Source organism: Salvia splendens, chromosome 19, assembly GCF_004379255.2.
Source record: "Salvia splendens isolate huo1 chromosome 19, SspV2, whole genome shotgun sequence".
Taxonomy (NCBI): Eukaryota; Viridiplantae; Streptophyta; class Magnoliopsida; order Lamiales; family Lamiaceae; genus Salvia; species Salvia splendens.
In genome coordinates, this window is record NC_056050.1 from 27458021 (window position 1) to 27472886 (window position 14866).

At 35.0% G+C, this 14866-nt stretch overlaps 1 protein-coding gene and 1 pseudogene across 1 annotated transcript; both read right to left on the bottom strand.

Moving 5' to 3' along the window:
* Nucleotides 1-7: 7 nt before the first annotated feature.
* On the bottom strand, nt 8-3003 carry LOC121780220 (2-methoxy-6-polyprenyl-1,4-benzoquinol methylase, mitochondrial-like). The gene is made up of 8 exons (XM_042177754.1): nt 2834-3003; nt 2531-2657; nt 2366-2427; nt 1601-1759; nt 1319-1463; nt 968-1039; nt 438-546; nt 8-279 (listed from the first exon to the last, which is right to left on the bottom strand). Exons 1-8 carry the CDS (start codon nt 2916-2918, stop codon nt 178-180), a joined length of 861 nt encoding a protein of 286 aa, XP_042033688.1. The 5' UTR covers nt 2919-3003; the 3' UTR covers nt 8-177.
* Nucleotides 3004-3516: 513 nt separating this feature from the next.
* Nucleotides 3517-12024, bottom strand: LOC121778821 (annotated as a pseudogene).
* Between the last annotated feature and the right edge of the window lie 2842 nt (nt 12025-14866).

Sequence of the window (14866 nt, forward strand, 5' to 3'; positions counted from 1 at the left end):
AACCAAGAAAAGGCAATATTTCAAGTTTTTATATTTCCTGGTAAATGAACATATTGTTTAACCATTTCAAACATAAGTAGTAGTAAATTATACTATCTACACAACATCTGTGAGCTATTCTACTTCATCTAAGAACCAAAACAGTAGTAATCAAAAGCAAACAGAAATGAACAGAACCTAAAACTTGAGTCCCGAATGGATGGCGACGACACCTCCCACAAGGTTTTCATACTCGACCTTTTGAAAACCAGCTTCTTCGATCATTGTCGCAAATCTCTCCTGCAGTTGCAGACAATGAGAATTTTCCAGCAATTATCGATCAGGAAAGTATTAACTATCATTAACACAACAATGAAAAAGTAAAAAACAATGAAATAAGGCTGTTACAATGCCTGAAGAAATTCGGCGGGTTTTCTGAATCTGTAAAAGCACTTTACCTGTTTGGGGAAGCGGCGGATACTCTCTACCAGATACTGATAAGATTCACGATCACCTGCAACCAGCTCTCCCACTTTCGGGATGACTGCAAATGAGTAATAATCATATCTGAAAGACAAACATTGATCAGTAACTATGAGAGGATATAGATCAGAGGCCAAAATCTTGCCTAAACAGTAGAATAGTGCATCTATAATTCACATCCATTTATTTAAAATATGTGAGAAAGAATCATCGAGTTCAGTTGCCTTGACCAATAAATTCACGATAAGACTAGTGATTATCAATGAAATGCCACCTATGATTCAAGATACAATCTCACTGAACCATCTACCATTTACCGTCAAAGGGGTGCAATCATAGGTTGCTATATCTGGGTATAAGAGACGAAGAGTTTGACTCCACATAAAGATTACATTGATGTTTAAGTATAATTCCATGGTAATGACTATGGCAATGCTACATAGCATATAGCAAACAGCATGAACTGAATATAGGTTGTATCATAGGGTATATCGGTAACACTTACAAATCTTTGAAAATTGGAAGTTCCACATGGCTGAGTCCGAGACAGAGAAATCTCCCCCCTGGTTTAAGCACCCTTCGAAGTGCAATAAGCACAGGTTAGAGTGTCCAAACTAGCTTCAATCATGTAGAAAAATAAAAAAGGGAACTCAAGTTTATGATATCCAAAGTATTACATGTAAAATGTCAAAACGATTTCTCAAATTGCAATCAGAATATAAAATGATATCCTTAAAGAATCATATACTAAACAAATAGTCAATAATAAGAAATGTAGTGAAGGGAAAATGCAGTATAATGTTGTAAACAAAAACATATAAAAGAAAGGAAGGCCAATATAGAATCGGAATGTAACCTGTAAGCTTCTGCAAGAGCTTTTTCTATATGTGTTACATTCCTTATTCCAAATGCAATTGTGTAACCATCCATTGTAGCATCACCAAATGTTAATTTTTCCGCATCTCCTTCAACCCAAACGAGAGATTTATTGTCTCCCAACCCTGACAGTGATACAGGAAAACACTCCATTAAGAGAATGAATCAGAATTGATATTTTGAGAAACACTATGTGTGGGATATCGGAATATGAGATTTCATTTTGCGTAAGTGGAGTACAGAAAATAAAGTATCGCCATACCTCTGTCTTCGGCCCTCTTTCTGCCAACACGTAACATATTGGGGTTAATATCACAGACAAAAATTTGAGTTTCTCCAAGGAGATTATCATCATGACCATCTCTTACAGCCCTATGAGCAACACTATGGATACTGTCGAAGATTCTGAAACCAACATCCCCTGTGAAATTACAGAGTCTCGTTACCTAAGCAGATGATAATAGACCAAACAGGCCTAACTATCAAAAGAATGATACCCATGAAATTGCGTTCCCCTACACTAAAATGAAAACAGAAAAGAGATAGCGAGAAAGCATATCAATTTATAAGGTGAAGAGTTAAATAGCTTTTGAGTTTTGACATTGACTAAATGGCTCCAAGGTATGCACTGGTATTCTTCCTTTTAAGTGTAAATACATGACCTATATCGATAATACATGTAGAAGAAAACATTTTATTCGTAAAAAACTACCATCTAGGGAGAAATCATTGATTAATGATTGTCATAGTCCTTTTTACGGTACCTCAAATAGACCAGAACGAACGAAAAATATTACAATGAACTCTTTGACAGTAGAATGTGCAAGCTTTGGCAGCAAAATCTATCAATCAGATAATATTGGGAACTAGAAATGATAGAGGAAAGAAATGAAAAAGAACAATCTAACAATAACAGATATGACTCGAATTTTACTGCCCCGCTCTTATGGCATATACATACGTTTTGGATGGAATTTCATAAACTGAACTCACACTCATCAAACTCAATTCCATACTTATAGATCACCTGTGCCACCAGCCACATCAAGATGCTTCATTCCCGGGAACGGATTCAGCTTCGAAACCAACCTACACAAATTCGAAAACAGATAAACAACACATGAAAATCACCTCATGATCCAATCCAGCTCAGGAAATGGAAAATCAGTAAGCAAATAAATGAAAAACCAACCTTTCTTTCCACAATCTATGCAGCCCACCACTCATTAAATCATTCATCACATCATAACTCGAAGCTACACTTGTAAACACATTTCCAACCATCTGGCTCTTCTCATCCTCCCTAACTTCCTTAAATCCTAAAGCAGAAGGGGAAAGGCACAATCAAAGATTGTAATTTTCACGTAATTCTAAAATAATAAGAGTTGATTTGCACATAATCACACGTTTTATCATATTATAATCATATAACAATAAAGTAAAATGACAAATTTCGCAAAAAAGGGGTAAAACTTAGAGGGATAGGAAGACTTGCCGAAGCTAGTAGCATGAGAGTGCAAATAAGAGCACAAACGCAAATCGTTCCGCCTCAAGCCCCGGTAAATCGATCTCATCGCCATAGCTACAGTAGTTAACGGAGATTGCTCAACTGAATTCCAAAATGTTCGAATTAACAATCTGAGCTCAAGCAAGCCAAATTCCAATTCGAAAACTTTTTCTAATTTTCTTTTATTATAAGGAATTTATTACTCCATAAAATCTCATAAAAGACAATTTTTGCCACTTTCCTCAATCCAAAAAATTTGTATTTCTTTTGTGATTTTTTAAATTTTATCTCAATTAAAAATCTCTAACTTTTAATAATACTATCAATTATATATTTCATTTTTACAATTTTCAAATTTATCCCAATCTTTTTAAAATCGTATCAAGTTCGTTCATTGGACCTCAATCCAACAGTGAGATCGCGAATACAGAAGATGATCTATTTTTTTCAAAAATAAGTTGTGTACGAAAATACTAAGTAATTAATTTTATCTATATGAAACAATTATCTAAAATCAATTAATTAGATTAGTAGAAATTATGAAAATTTGATGAATTCTAGGATGTCTTGCGACTTTAATAATAGGTCGAAAAAATTAAGAATTTTAATATTTTTTTCAAAGGCTAAATAATTCATGATTTTTCAAGCAATTTATTGCAATTATACATTGAAAAGCCTAATATACTACTATAATTGATACAATTAACAAAGATCGAGCATAAAACCGTGCTATAATGAGTCAATGACTATTGTCTCGTTGCTAATATAAGCATTTTAAATTTTAATTTATTTATCCATTCTTTACAAATTCGGCGGACACAATGTTTTGATAAAAGAGAAATCCTCACATCACATAGAAGGAATAGTAGTACAAAAACATACAATATAGTAGATAGAAATGGGCATGTTACAAAAATATGCCCATATTATAACTAGCCACTTCTTATGAAATTACTCCAAGAAGTCCATATTTTCATTGTGTGATTACGTTTTTTTCCATGTTAAAAATATGGAAAAAAAATTAAAACAATTTATGGAGAACAAAATTGCCTAAGGGTCTAACCATGATGTAAATGTAAATAATATGGTCGTTCCAATCTTTAAAGAAATTATTGACTTCACAATATATGATGACCTAAATAGCTTACTTCTTTTGATAATCACAGCAAGCTTCTCTCTCTCTGGTAAATGATTCATCCCTTTTTAAGAGGATTGCTTCACAGAACAAGCAACGGCGAGTGCCCAATGCCTTAGCTTTGTTTTCACATGCTGAGGATCATCACCTGCGTCATATGAAATTATTTTTAATTGTTTGTTTTATATTGCAATTCTAATTAAAAGTTGATTTTGCTACTCAATTAAAAATGATGCTTATGAACTATTCATTTTCTTGATTTTCCATGAAAACGAGTCTCATTTCTTTCGACATAAATGTGAAATTGAAAAATTTTCCACGAAAATGAGATAATGAAATGCATGACCTAGTTATAGTTTTATGAAAGTAGTTAAAATGAAATGATAATGATAATGATGCTTTTATTGGTGGAGGCCTGAATTGCCAAAATGGATTTTTATTAGTGGATGGATGGATGAAGAAATTTTAAGATTAATTGTATGTAAAATCATAAAATGTGGTCAAATTCTAGTTTATCACACACTTTTTAAAATTTAAATAATAAATTACAAAGTTTAAAAAATTCTTAATTGTTCCACGATGATTTTTTAGTGACTAAGTGTAGTAAAATTTCAATGATGTTGATGAATAGTGACATAAGCATGTATTAATATGACAATATGGACTATACGACTTCGTTAATAAACAAATTTGGTAAAGAGTAAAGGTCACTTTTGGTTTTAAACATATGACCAAAATACGAATTTGGTCAAAAACATTCACTTTTTGAAAAACAGGTCCACAACAAATGAAAATGTCGACGAAGTAGTCCTTTTTACGGTTCCGTCAAAAAACAGGTCCACAACAAATGAAATTTGGTCCAAAACATTACACAGTGGCATGACCATTAGTTTTTTGACGGAACCGTAAAAAAAAGACCACTCCGATAAGGATTTCAGTTGCTATGGACCTGTTTTTCAAAAAATGAATATTTTTGGATCAAATTCATATTTTGGCCATATGTTTTAGAACACCTTTATGTAAGTTTTATGTCTCACATATGTGACATGTGATAGAATCCTAAATAGAATTGGATTTTGAATGTAATACATTAACTTGGTATAAGACACATTTTATCCTAATTAATTGACTATCAATTAATTATTGTCATTTATCAATTAATTAAATAATCATATTATATTTCTCCAATTATAATGAATTGGATTTATATGTATGTGTCGATAGATTACATAGTCGTTATGGAATGAATATTTCATTCTTTGGCTATTAAGGAAAGAAACTTTCGTACATATTATTATGATTATATTAGAATTGATTGTGATCAATTAGTAGTATCAATTGATGGGAGATTATATTCTTGGTCAATAAGAAACGTCTATATTAATTATTTTAATAGCCACTTTGATGGAAAGGGCATTAATGACTGATAATTAGGGTTTGTCCTCTCTCTGCCTATAAATACAAATGTAGTGATCCCATCAAATCACACACATTACAGAGAACACATAAACGAGGGAAAGAGAGAGAAACAAATCCTTGGAGTTACGCCACTACACCAAAGTCCGAGGAAGTTCTCTCCGTCTTCCCCAATCGCTTCCGCTATGGATCATAAAGGTAAGTTTCTGATCCATTATGTTTATGGTTAATACGTGAGATACATGATGTTCAAAGATCTTGCTTTATTCATATTCAATTATGTATTCTTGAATATATTATGATAAATAAATTCCAACATGTGGTATCAGAGCATGGTTGAGAACTCATGTATTTTCGTATTATGGAAAACCATAATTTTTTGAACTTATTTTTGATAAATTATTGATTAACTTTAAAATCGTGTTTGTGTATATTTGGATCTCGGTTTATTCGACTTTCGGTATTGCTCTTTCGTCAAGAAATTTAATGAATTGTGTAATCAAATTAGTAAATCTTTTTTTTACTATTGCGTATTTAATGAATGCAAATGACTAGTTATACACACTTATCAAACTGAATGTTTATTTACTGATCGGCTGTTGTTGTGGAAAATTGTTACGCATGCTTTTTTGAGACAGTGGATGAAAGATTTGGTATTTCAGTTTATTTATTTTGTTCGCATAATTTGTTTGTGAATTGTATTGGTTTAATTACTTTATCAATTGAAGGTTGTTTATTTTGTGTGATTATGAAATTACATGAAATATGCGTATGTAGTAGTGTATACTTACAATTAAAAATGGCTATTAAACTGAATGATGGTTATTTGATGCCATAGATTCGAGAGAATATGTTATACATTAGGTGTATGTTTTGAATCTTGTTGTGCACGGCATCATAGGTTTTGGATATTTTTTTAATTGATGAATTGTCAATTCATATTTGTATGCTCACTACCGAGAATCAATGGTTTCCATGTTTGAAATATTTGTTCCCAAATTGATTCTATTTATCTATATGGAATTGATTTGGGTATATTGATTGTGTATACTATATGCAAATTATGTTTGAATGTGTGTATGGGTGAATTGAGATTTCAATTAAATGTTTCAAGATTATGAATCTATCGAGACGGTGGAATAAATGATTACATAATTCAATTTATGTTTTAATGTATACAATCATGATTATATTATGTTTATTTTGCAATCACCAAAGTGAGGCAAAATAAGTAAAGTCTATAATTAAATTCATATGAAAATTTGTTTAAGCAATTAATCACTATACATTTATGATTATATTATGTTTATTTTACAATCACCAAAGTGAGGTAAAATAATAGAAGTTTATAATCAAATTAAGTAAAAATCTGCTTAAACAATTAATCATTATACATTATTGATTATATAATATTTATTTTACAATCACCAAAGTGAGGTAAAATAAGAAGAGTTTATAATCAAGTTAATATGAAAATCTATGTATGCAATTAATCATCATGCTTGTTATGGCTATTCATTATCTAAATAGTTTGTTTGTCATAAAAGGTCTAGATTCCCAAAGGAAATAGTCTTTGCGACATAATGAACACTAATGGAGTTAATAATTTAAATTGGTGTCGATTACCCAAAGGTAACGTCAATTTATTATTACTCAATTGTTGAACTAAGATATGAATATTAAAAGCATGTTTTTTATTATTGTATGAAGACTACCCAAAGGAGTTTTCATAATTGCCTCATGATATGGGTTTTCAAATTAATGTTCGTGTTATTATTCAAAGCTTTTATATGTGAGCATTCATCTCTTAATTGCTCCTATAATGTAAAAACATATTTTTTTCCTACTAGTATGTTTACCTCAATCGTTCCCCAACTTAATGGAACTAACTTCTTTGAGCGTGCATCTCATGCTCACATTGCAACCGAAGGAGCATCTAAAGAATAATATTCATTCGAATTTATCATTCTTATGGCATAAAGGAACTGGATCATATTTCTAGTGAAAGAATTAAGAGGCTTATAAAGGATAATATTCATTCGAATTTAGACTTTACAAGCATTACCGTCTGTGAGGATTGTATTAAATATAAACAAACCAAACACAATACTGTAAATGCCACAAGAAGCAATGAGCTCCTTAAAATTATACATACAAATATTTGCAGACCTTTTGGTATTTCGACTTTTGGTGGAGAAAAAATATTTTATCACATTTATTGATGTTTTTTTCGCGTTATGGATTTATTTATTGCAAGAAAAATCTCAGGCACAGTTGAACATTTTATGACTGAGGTTGAAAGGCAATTAAATAGAAATGTGAAAATTATTCGATCTGATAGAGGTGGTGAATTTTATGGTCGTACCACTAAAATAAGTCAATTACATGAACCTTTTGCCAAATACTTAGAAAAGCATGGCATTTATGCTTAATATACTATGCCAAGTACGCCTCAGCAGAATGATGTTGCTGAGAGACGAAACCGAACTCTCATGGAAATGGTTAGAAGTATGATAATTCTACCTTACCCATAACGTTGTGAATTTATGCTCTTAGAACCGCTATTTATGTATTAAACCAGGTTTCTAGTAAGGTTGTGCCAAAGACTCCCTTTGAACTTTGGACATGTAGGAAACCCAGTTTATAGCACCTTCATGTTTGGGGCTATCCAGCTGAAGCTAGAGTATACTCCCCGTAAGAAAAGAAATTGGATTTTAGAACAGTTAGTGGTTACTTTATTGGTTACCCAGAAAAATCCAAAGGGTATAGGTTTTATTGTCCTGATCATAGCATGAGAATTGTTGAAACTGGAAATGCAAGATTCTTTGAGAAGGTGAGATCAGTGGGAGTACTAACACTCGTAATGCGGTCATTAGTGAAATAAGGGTAGAATTCTCTCTTCCCTTAATTCATCAAGAATCAAGTGTGCCAAATATTGTTGAACAACCTAACAATACTGAACACTTGAATGACCAACCACTTAATGATGATGCCGAAGTCATTGAAACAGGTGTGGTAGAGCCACCTCCAGAAGTGCCACTAAGGCGTTCTCAACGAGAACGAAGATCGGCCATTTCTGATGACTATTTGGTTTATCTCCAAGAATCTGAATGTGATATAGGAATACGCAACGATCCAGTTTCATATTCACTAGCCATTAAAAGTCATAATTCTAATAAATGGGTTGATGCCATGATAGAAGAGTTGAAATCTATGGATTTTAATGAAGTCTGGGACCTTGTCGCATTGCCTGATGGACACAAGTGCATTGGGTGTAAATGGGTCTTCAAGACCAAATTCGACATGAACGGTTTAATCGAACGATTTAAAGCCAGACTTGTTGCCAAAGGTTACACTCAGAAAGATGGTGTTGATTATAAAGAGACCTTCTCTCCTGTATCAAAGAAGGACTCACTTAGAATCATTTTGACACTTGTAGCCCATTTTGACTTGGAACTACATTAAATGGATGTGAAAACTGCTTTTCTAAATGATGATTTGGAAGAAGTCTACATGAAACGACTTGAAGACTTCATTAAGAAATGGAATGAAAATTTAGTCTGCAAACTTAAGACATCAATTTATGGACTGAAACAAGCTTCTAGACAATGGTATTTTAAATTCCATGACACTATTACTGCTTTTGGTTTTAAAGAAAACACCGTTGATCGGTGCATATACCTCAAGGTTAGTGGGAGCAAGTTCATATTTTTAGTTCTGTATGTTGATGATATATTGCTTGCTAGTAGTGACATTGGATTACTACATGCCACTAAAATTATCTCTCTAAAAATTCCAACATAAAAGATATGTGTGAGACATTCTACGTCATTGGTTTAGAAATATCACGTGATCGCTCACGTGGAATGTTAGGATTGTCTCAGAAAAGCTACATAGATCAAATTTTAGAGAGATATGGGATGAGTGCATGTTCTCCAAGTGTTGTTCCAATTCATAAAGGCGACAAATTCAGTTTGGATCAATGTCCAAAAGCTGAATTGGAACGTAAAGAGATGGAAAATATTCCTTATGCATCTATTGTGGGAAGTTTGATGTATGCTCAAGTCTGTATACCAGACATTAGCTTTGCACTCGAAATGTTAGGTCGTTACCAAAGTAACCATGACATTGAACACTGGAGAGCTGCAAAGATGAATTGAGATACTTAAAGGGGACAAAAGATGGTATGCTCACATTTAGGAAATCTGATCAATTAGAAGTGATTGGATATTCCAATTCAGATTATGATTGATGTGTTGACTTTAGAAAATCAACTTTTGATTACATTCTTCTTATGGCTGGAGGAGCTATATCATGGAAAAGTGTAAAGCAAAGTTCTAATTCAACATTCACCATTAAAGCTGAATTTATGGCTTGCTTTGAAGCATTAATGATTGCAAAATTTTATTTCAGGCCTTGGTATTGTCTCCTCAATATCAATGTCCTTGAAATTGTATTGTGATAATAGTGCAATCGTATCTTTCTGTAAGAATGACAAGTATTCAAAGGAGCTAAACACATGGAATTAAAGTTTCTTGTCGTGAAAGATGAAGTTCAGGAACAAAGAATATCTATAGAACATATAAGCACACAACTTATGGTTGCTGATCCATTGACTAAGGCATTACCGCCTAAGACATTTATGGAAATGTTAACAGCATGGGTCTTGGGTATGGAGATGTCTAATCTTTATGTATCCATGTTGGTTCAGACACTTAAGTTATGGATATTTTGAATTCAATAAAGTTGTTTCTATTTTTCCTGCATAAACTTATTATTGATATGCATATATACGTTTTTAGCATTAATGCAGGAGGTCTTGAAATAAGACAATTATGGACATTGTGTCGCTTATAGATTATATTAGTGCGGTTATTGGTGATGTAGTACATGGAAGGAACTATGTCGATTGAATGATATACGCCCGCCATGACCCGCATTAGTAGTCTCTCTGATATAATACTTATGTTTGCCAATGATGAAAGTATTTATAAAGTCCAATATTATGCGCGCCTTATGTTTATTATGTCTATTTTACTGTGGCTCTGTCAAGTGTGACAAGTGGGAGAATCGAAAACTTTGTGTCCCACGTGTTCGCCAAGTAGGAGAATGTAAGTTTTGTGTCACACATATGTGACATGTGATAGAATCCTAAATAGAATTGGGTTTTGAATGTAATACATTAACTTGGTATAAGACACATTTTATCCTAATTAATTGACTATCAATTAATTATTGTCATTTATCAATTAATTAAATAATCATATTATATTTCTCCAATTATAATGAATTGGATTTATATGTATGTGCCGATAGATTACATAGTCGTTATGGAATGAATATTTCATTCTTTGGCTATTAAGGAAAGAAACTTTCGTACATATTATTATGATTATATTAGAATTGATTGTGATCAATTAGTAGTATCAATTGATGGAAGATTATATTCTTGGTCAATAAGAAACGTCTATATTAATTATTTTAATAGCCACTTTGATGGAAAGGGCATTAATGATTGATAATTAGGGTTTGTCCTCTCTCTGCCTATAAATACAAGTGTAGTGATCCCATCAAATCACACACATTACAGAGAACACATAAACGAGGGAAAGAGAGAGAAACAAATCCTTGGAGTTACGCCACTACACCAAAGTCCGAGGAAGTTCTCTCTGTCTTCCCCAATCGCTTCCGCTATGGATCATAAAGGTAAGTTTCTGATCCATTATGTTTATGGTTAATACGTGAGATACATGATGTTCAAAGATCTTGCTTTATTCATATTCAATTATGTATTCTTGAATATATTATGATAAATAAATTCCAACACTTTACTCTTTGATAAATGGACAATTGAGAAATTTTGAAACATCATTATGTATCATTCAAATTTTGAAACTTGTGGAATACTACATAAATGACCCATTTTTTGTGATTTTATAGACAATTAACCACTTAAGCGACAAGTGTACGTACGTACCCGGGTTGCATATCTTCCACGAATCAGAATCGCTACCGCACGAGGAGGATCGGGTCCCGAGCCCTTCGGACCCGGGGCTAGGCGCGGAGGAGTTGCTTCCGGGGCTAGAGATGGGGCTGATCACGAACTGCCGGTTCACTGCCAAATAAAGGTCGAGCGCGGGCAGCGTCATACACAGACGCTGCCCGTTCTCCTCATCAAACCCGAACCCCAGCTCGATGCACCCCTTCAGCTCGTGCAGGTCCTCGTCGGTCAGATCCTACGCCCTCCGCCGCTCCTGCTGGCGCCGCCGCCGCCTCTCCCACACGATGTTGCGCGGGAGCTCGCACATCGACAGCTGCTTCGACAGGCGCCGCTTGTTCTGCCAGAACGGCGGCGCGTGCTCCAGCCGCTGCAGCTCCTCGCTCTCGTCGGACGAGGGCGGAGACAACGACTCCGGCGAGGGATGGGTTATCTCCGGTGTCTCTCTCATGCTCAGTTAATTAATTTTGTTAATGAGGAATTAAATTAGTTAAAATGTAGTGTTAGCCGTGAAGAAACAACGGTGGTGAGGTGGCAACCATGGCGGTGGAAGGTGGGGGAGCCGCCTTAGACCGCCGTGGAGGGGTGGTGGCCTGGGGAAATAAGGGTTGTTTCTTTTTATTTTTTTATTATTTAATAAATATAATTATATGTTTATGAAGGTTAGGGAAATGGCACCACCAACTGGAGCAAATATGGGTTTGGGGAGGTTATATGGGAAGTGTGGGAAGGGAAAAGCGGTTATTTCGCGGCTTCTTACCCTCCATTTTTAACTGTTTTTTGTTTCTTGGGTTTTTTTATGTATGTCACAAAGTGAAGAGGTAATGATATACAATGGCAATTAATTATAGGGCTTCCTTTCAAATTTATCATAGTAAATATATTTCGTACTCTTGCGGTGATATGTTTGCTTCTAGAAACGTGAATGTGGAATTGGCTCGACCTCACGAAGAGGAATTCATTAGAACATGTACGAGTAGTAAGCACCTTTTACACGAGGAGGTGTGTGCTACAGCTACATGTTCTATAGAATTTTCGCGAATATTAGAATGAGAATAGAGTAGGAAACGAAGAGGCCTCACATATGTCAATGGAGCAAAAACTACAACGAACGAAACGCTCTAGTTCGAACTTTCCAATGTCCTAAAACCCTTCGAGAAATTCTAGTAATGAAGATAAAAATAGTTCATTTCAATCATGAAAAGCAAACAGCTTCGTACAGGACTAACCAAATCACCGGGGGAGGAGCATAGTCCGGCCACGAATCATCATCAATTCTTCACAGCCCATCCCCGTTCCTTGCTAACACCATTACTTGTTATTCAAATTCTGCATATGAAATTAGTGGCATACAAAAAAACACAATCTACTTCTGTTCCAAACAAAAGATTTTGTAGTACAATCTAATTCATCAGCAACATATCAGTATTGTGGAAGAATCATATCTCCCAATATCGATTAAGATCTCAAAGCAGCACATCTCTCAACTCCAAATCAGTAAAAATATTTGATGATTGAATTTGAATTCTCAAGATGCCCAATTCAACTATTATCAAGAACCGAGTGTAAAGAGAAACTCTATAGTAATAATCTCTGTAAATTTAATAAATAATAGTAATGATTGTTTCTATCAGCTAAACAAGAAGAAAAATTACCTAAGATACAAGAATTTATCACCTCTACCTTCCAAACTCCTTATCTCAATGCTAAAAATTCAAAAGCAGAGAGAAAGCTTCACTCAAATGAAACTCACAATCCGATTTGACCACCAACAAGCTCAGATCTCGCAACCCATGAATGCAAAACCGAATCTTTAACCTCAACCGTGAATCCCTTCTTCTCCATCATCTTATTCTTCCTCTTCTCATTTCTGTTGGAAACTCTCTTGGAGCTTTTTCTCTGGGGCAATTCTTCGAACACGAAGGGGGCGGAGTCCAAGCCGCGCCTTCTCCTCCTCCGGATGGTGACGCGGCGCTGGGTGTAAGGCACGCCGACGGCCGATCCGGCCGTGACTTGGTGGATCGCCTTCACCAGCAGATCGAGGCCGTGCCAGCGGTGCGGCGACGGATGCGGTGAGGAATTAGATGAGTCTTGAGAGGAAAATGAAGAAGCAGCGGCGGTGATTGATGAGGTGGTGGAGGAGGAAGATGAGGGTGATGAGAGAGATATAGAGCAGCCGAGAGCTGGTTTCCTCCCGCGGAACCGTTGAAAACGTGTAAAATTTGAAAAGGCTAAGCCTTTGGTCTTTCTTCTCCAAATGCATTATGTGATGCCTTAATACCATGACTCTCCATGTAGGCTCACATATCCTACAAATAGATAGAGTTTTAGGAGGAAAAAGACCAACAACAAACGTTCTCTCTTATCTCTAGCTCAAACATTCTAGTGTGCATCTTAGGAGCATCGCATTGCTCGGTTCTCGCCTCCAATTCAAGTTCGCCGGAGCCTACGAGTTTGAGGTGCTTCAACTCGATAGGAGGAAAGTCGTTTCATCTTTGGGGACATTACGCCAATCCGTGAGCACTAGCCGGAGCATATTTCGTCTTGCGGAGAGTGGGTCACCTCGACTCGACTTAAGAAGACTATAGTTTGCATCTTGTTCATTTTATTGTATTTACTTTGTTTTATTTACCTTCCAGTTTTATGTTCTTTTGTAATAGCAAGGGTTGCCCATGTAAAGGCTGCAATATTTCCAACAATCGCAAGACGAAATATTGTACTCTTGTTGAAATCATGTCGACCGAAGCTGGAGGAAACATGAAATTCAAAGCTGGAATAAAGCAACGAACGGTCGCAATGTCAATGCGCCATGGAGTGGTTAATTCCTTGAGATCTATTCTCTTGAGAATGATGGTTATCGTTTGTCATCTGACAAGTAAGACCAATTTAGACTTGGTAGTAGTAATTGGGATACATGAGTTGTTGAATATACCATTGCACATAAGGTTCAATATAATTGTGTACTTATTGGTGGAGACAATATTGTGCAAATTATTTGAACGTGTTGTTATAAACTACAATGATCATGAGGTGGTCGCAATGGTCTCCGATGTGAACCATAGTAACAATCCAAATGAATGGTTTGTTGATACAGGTGCCACATGTCATGTGTGCTCTGAAAGAAGCGTTTTTTCTACCTACAAATCTGTTGGAGGTAGAAAAGTACGTATGGGAAACCAAGCATCTTCTAAGGTGGTTGGTGTGGGTAATGTGTTCCTAAAATTAGGATCTGGAAAAGTTCTTACCCTTAGGGATGTACTGCATGTCCCAGACATCCGAAATAATTTGGTGTCAGGCTCACTACTAGTAAATCATGGATTTTCTCTAGAATTTGAGTGTGAAAAGGTTATATTGACCAAGTATGGAAAGTTCATAGGTGAAGGTCACCTAGTGAATGAGATTTTTGAGCTGAATGTTACGGTCATTCACCGTGGAAAAGGATTAAGCAATAAGGAATATGACACATCCTCTT

Excerpts from the sequence above, each read along its gene's own strand:
- LOC121780220 (XM_042177754.1), bottom strand. The coding sequence starts at position 2,918 with ATGGCGATGAGATCGATTTACCGGGGCTTGAGGCGGAACGATTTGCGT. Across the intron at positions 1,760-2,365 it reads TGATGTGGCTGGTGGCACAG|GGGATGTTGGTTTCAGAATC; the intron begins GTGATCTATAAG and ends GTAATTTCACAG. Across the intron at positions 1,464-1,600 it reads AAAGAGGGCCGAAGACAGAG|GGTTGGGAGACAATAAATCT; the intron begins GTATGGCGATAC and ends TATCACTGTCAG.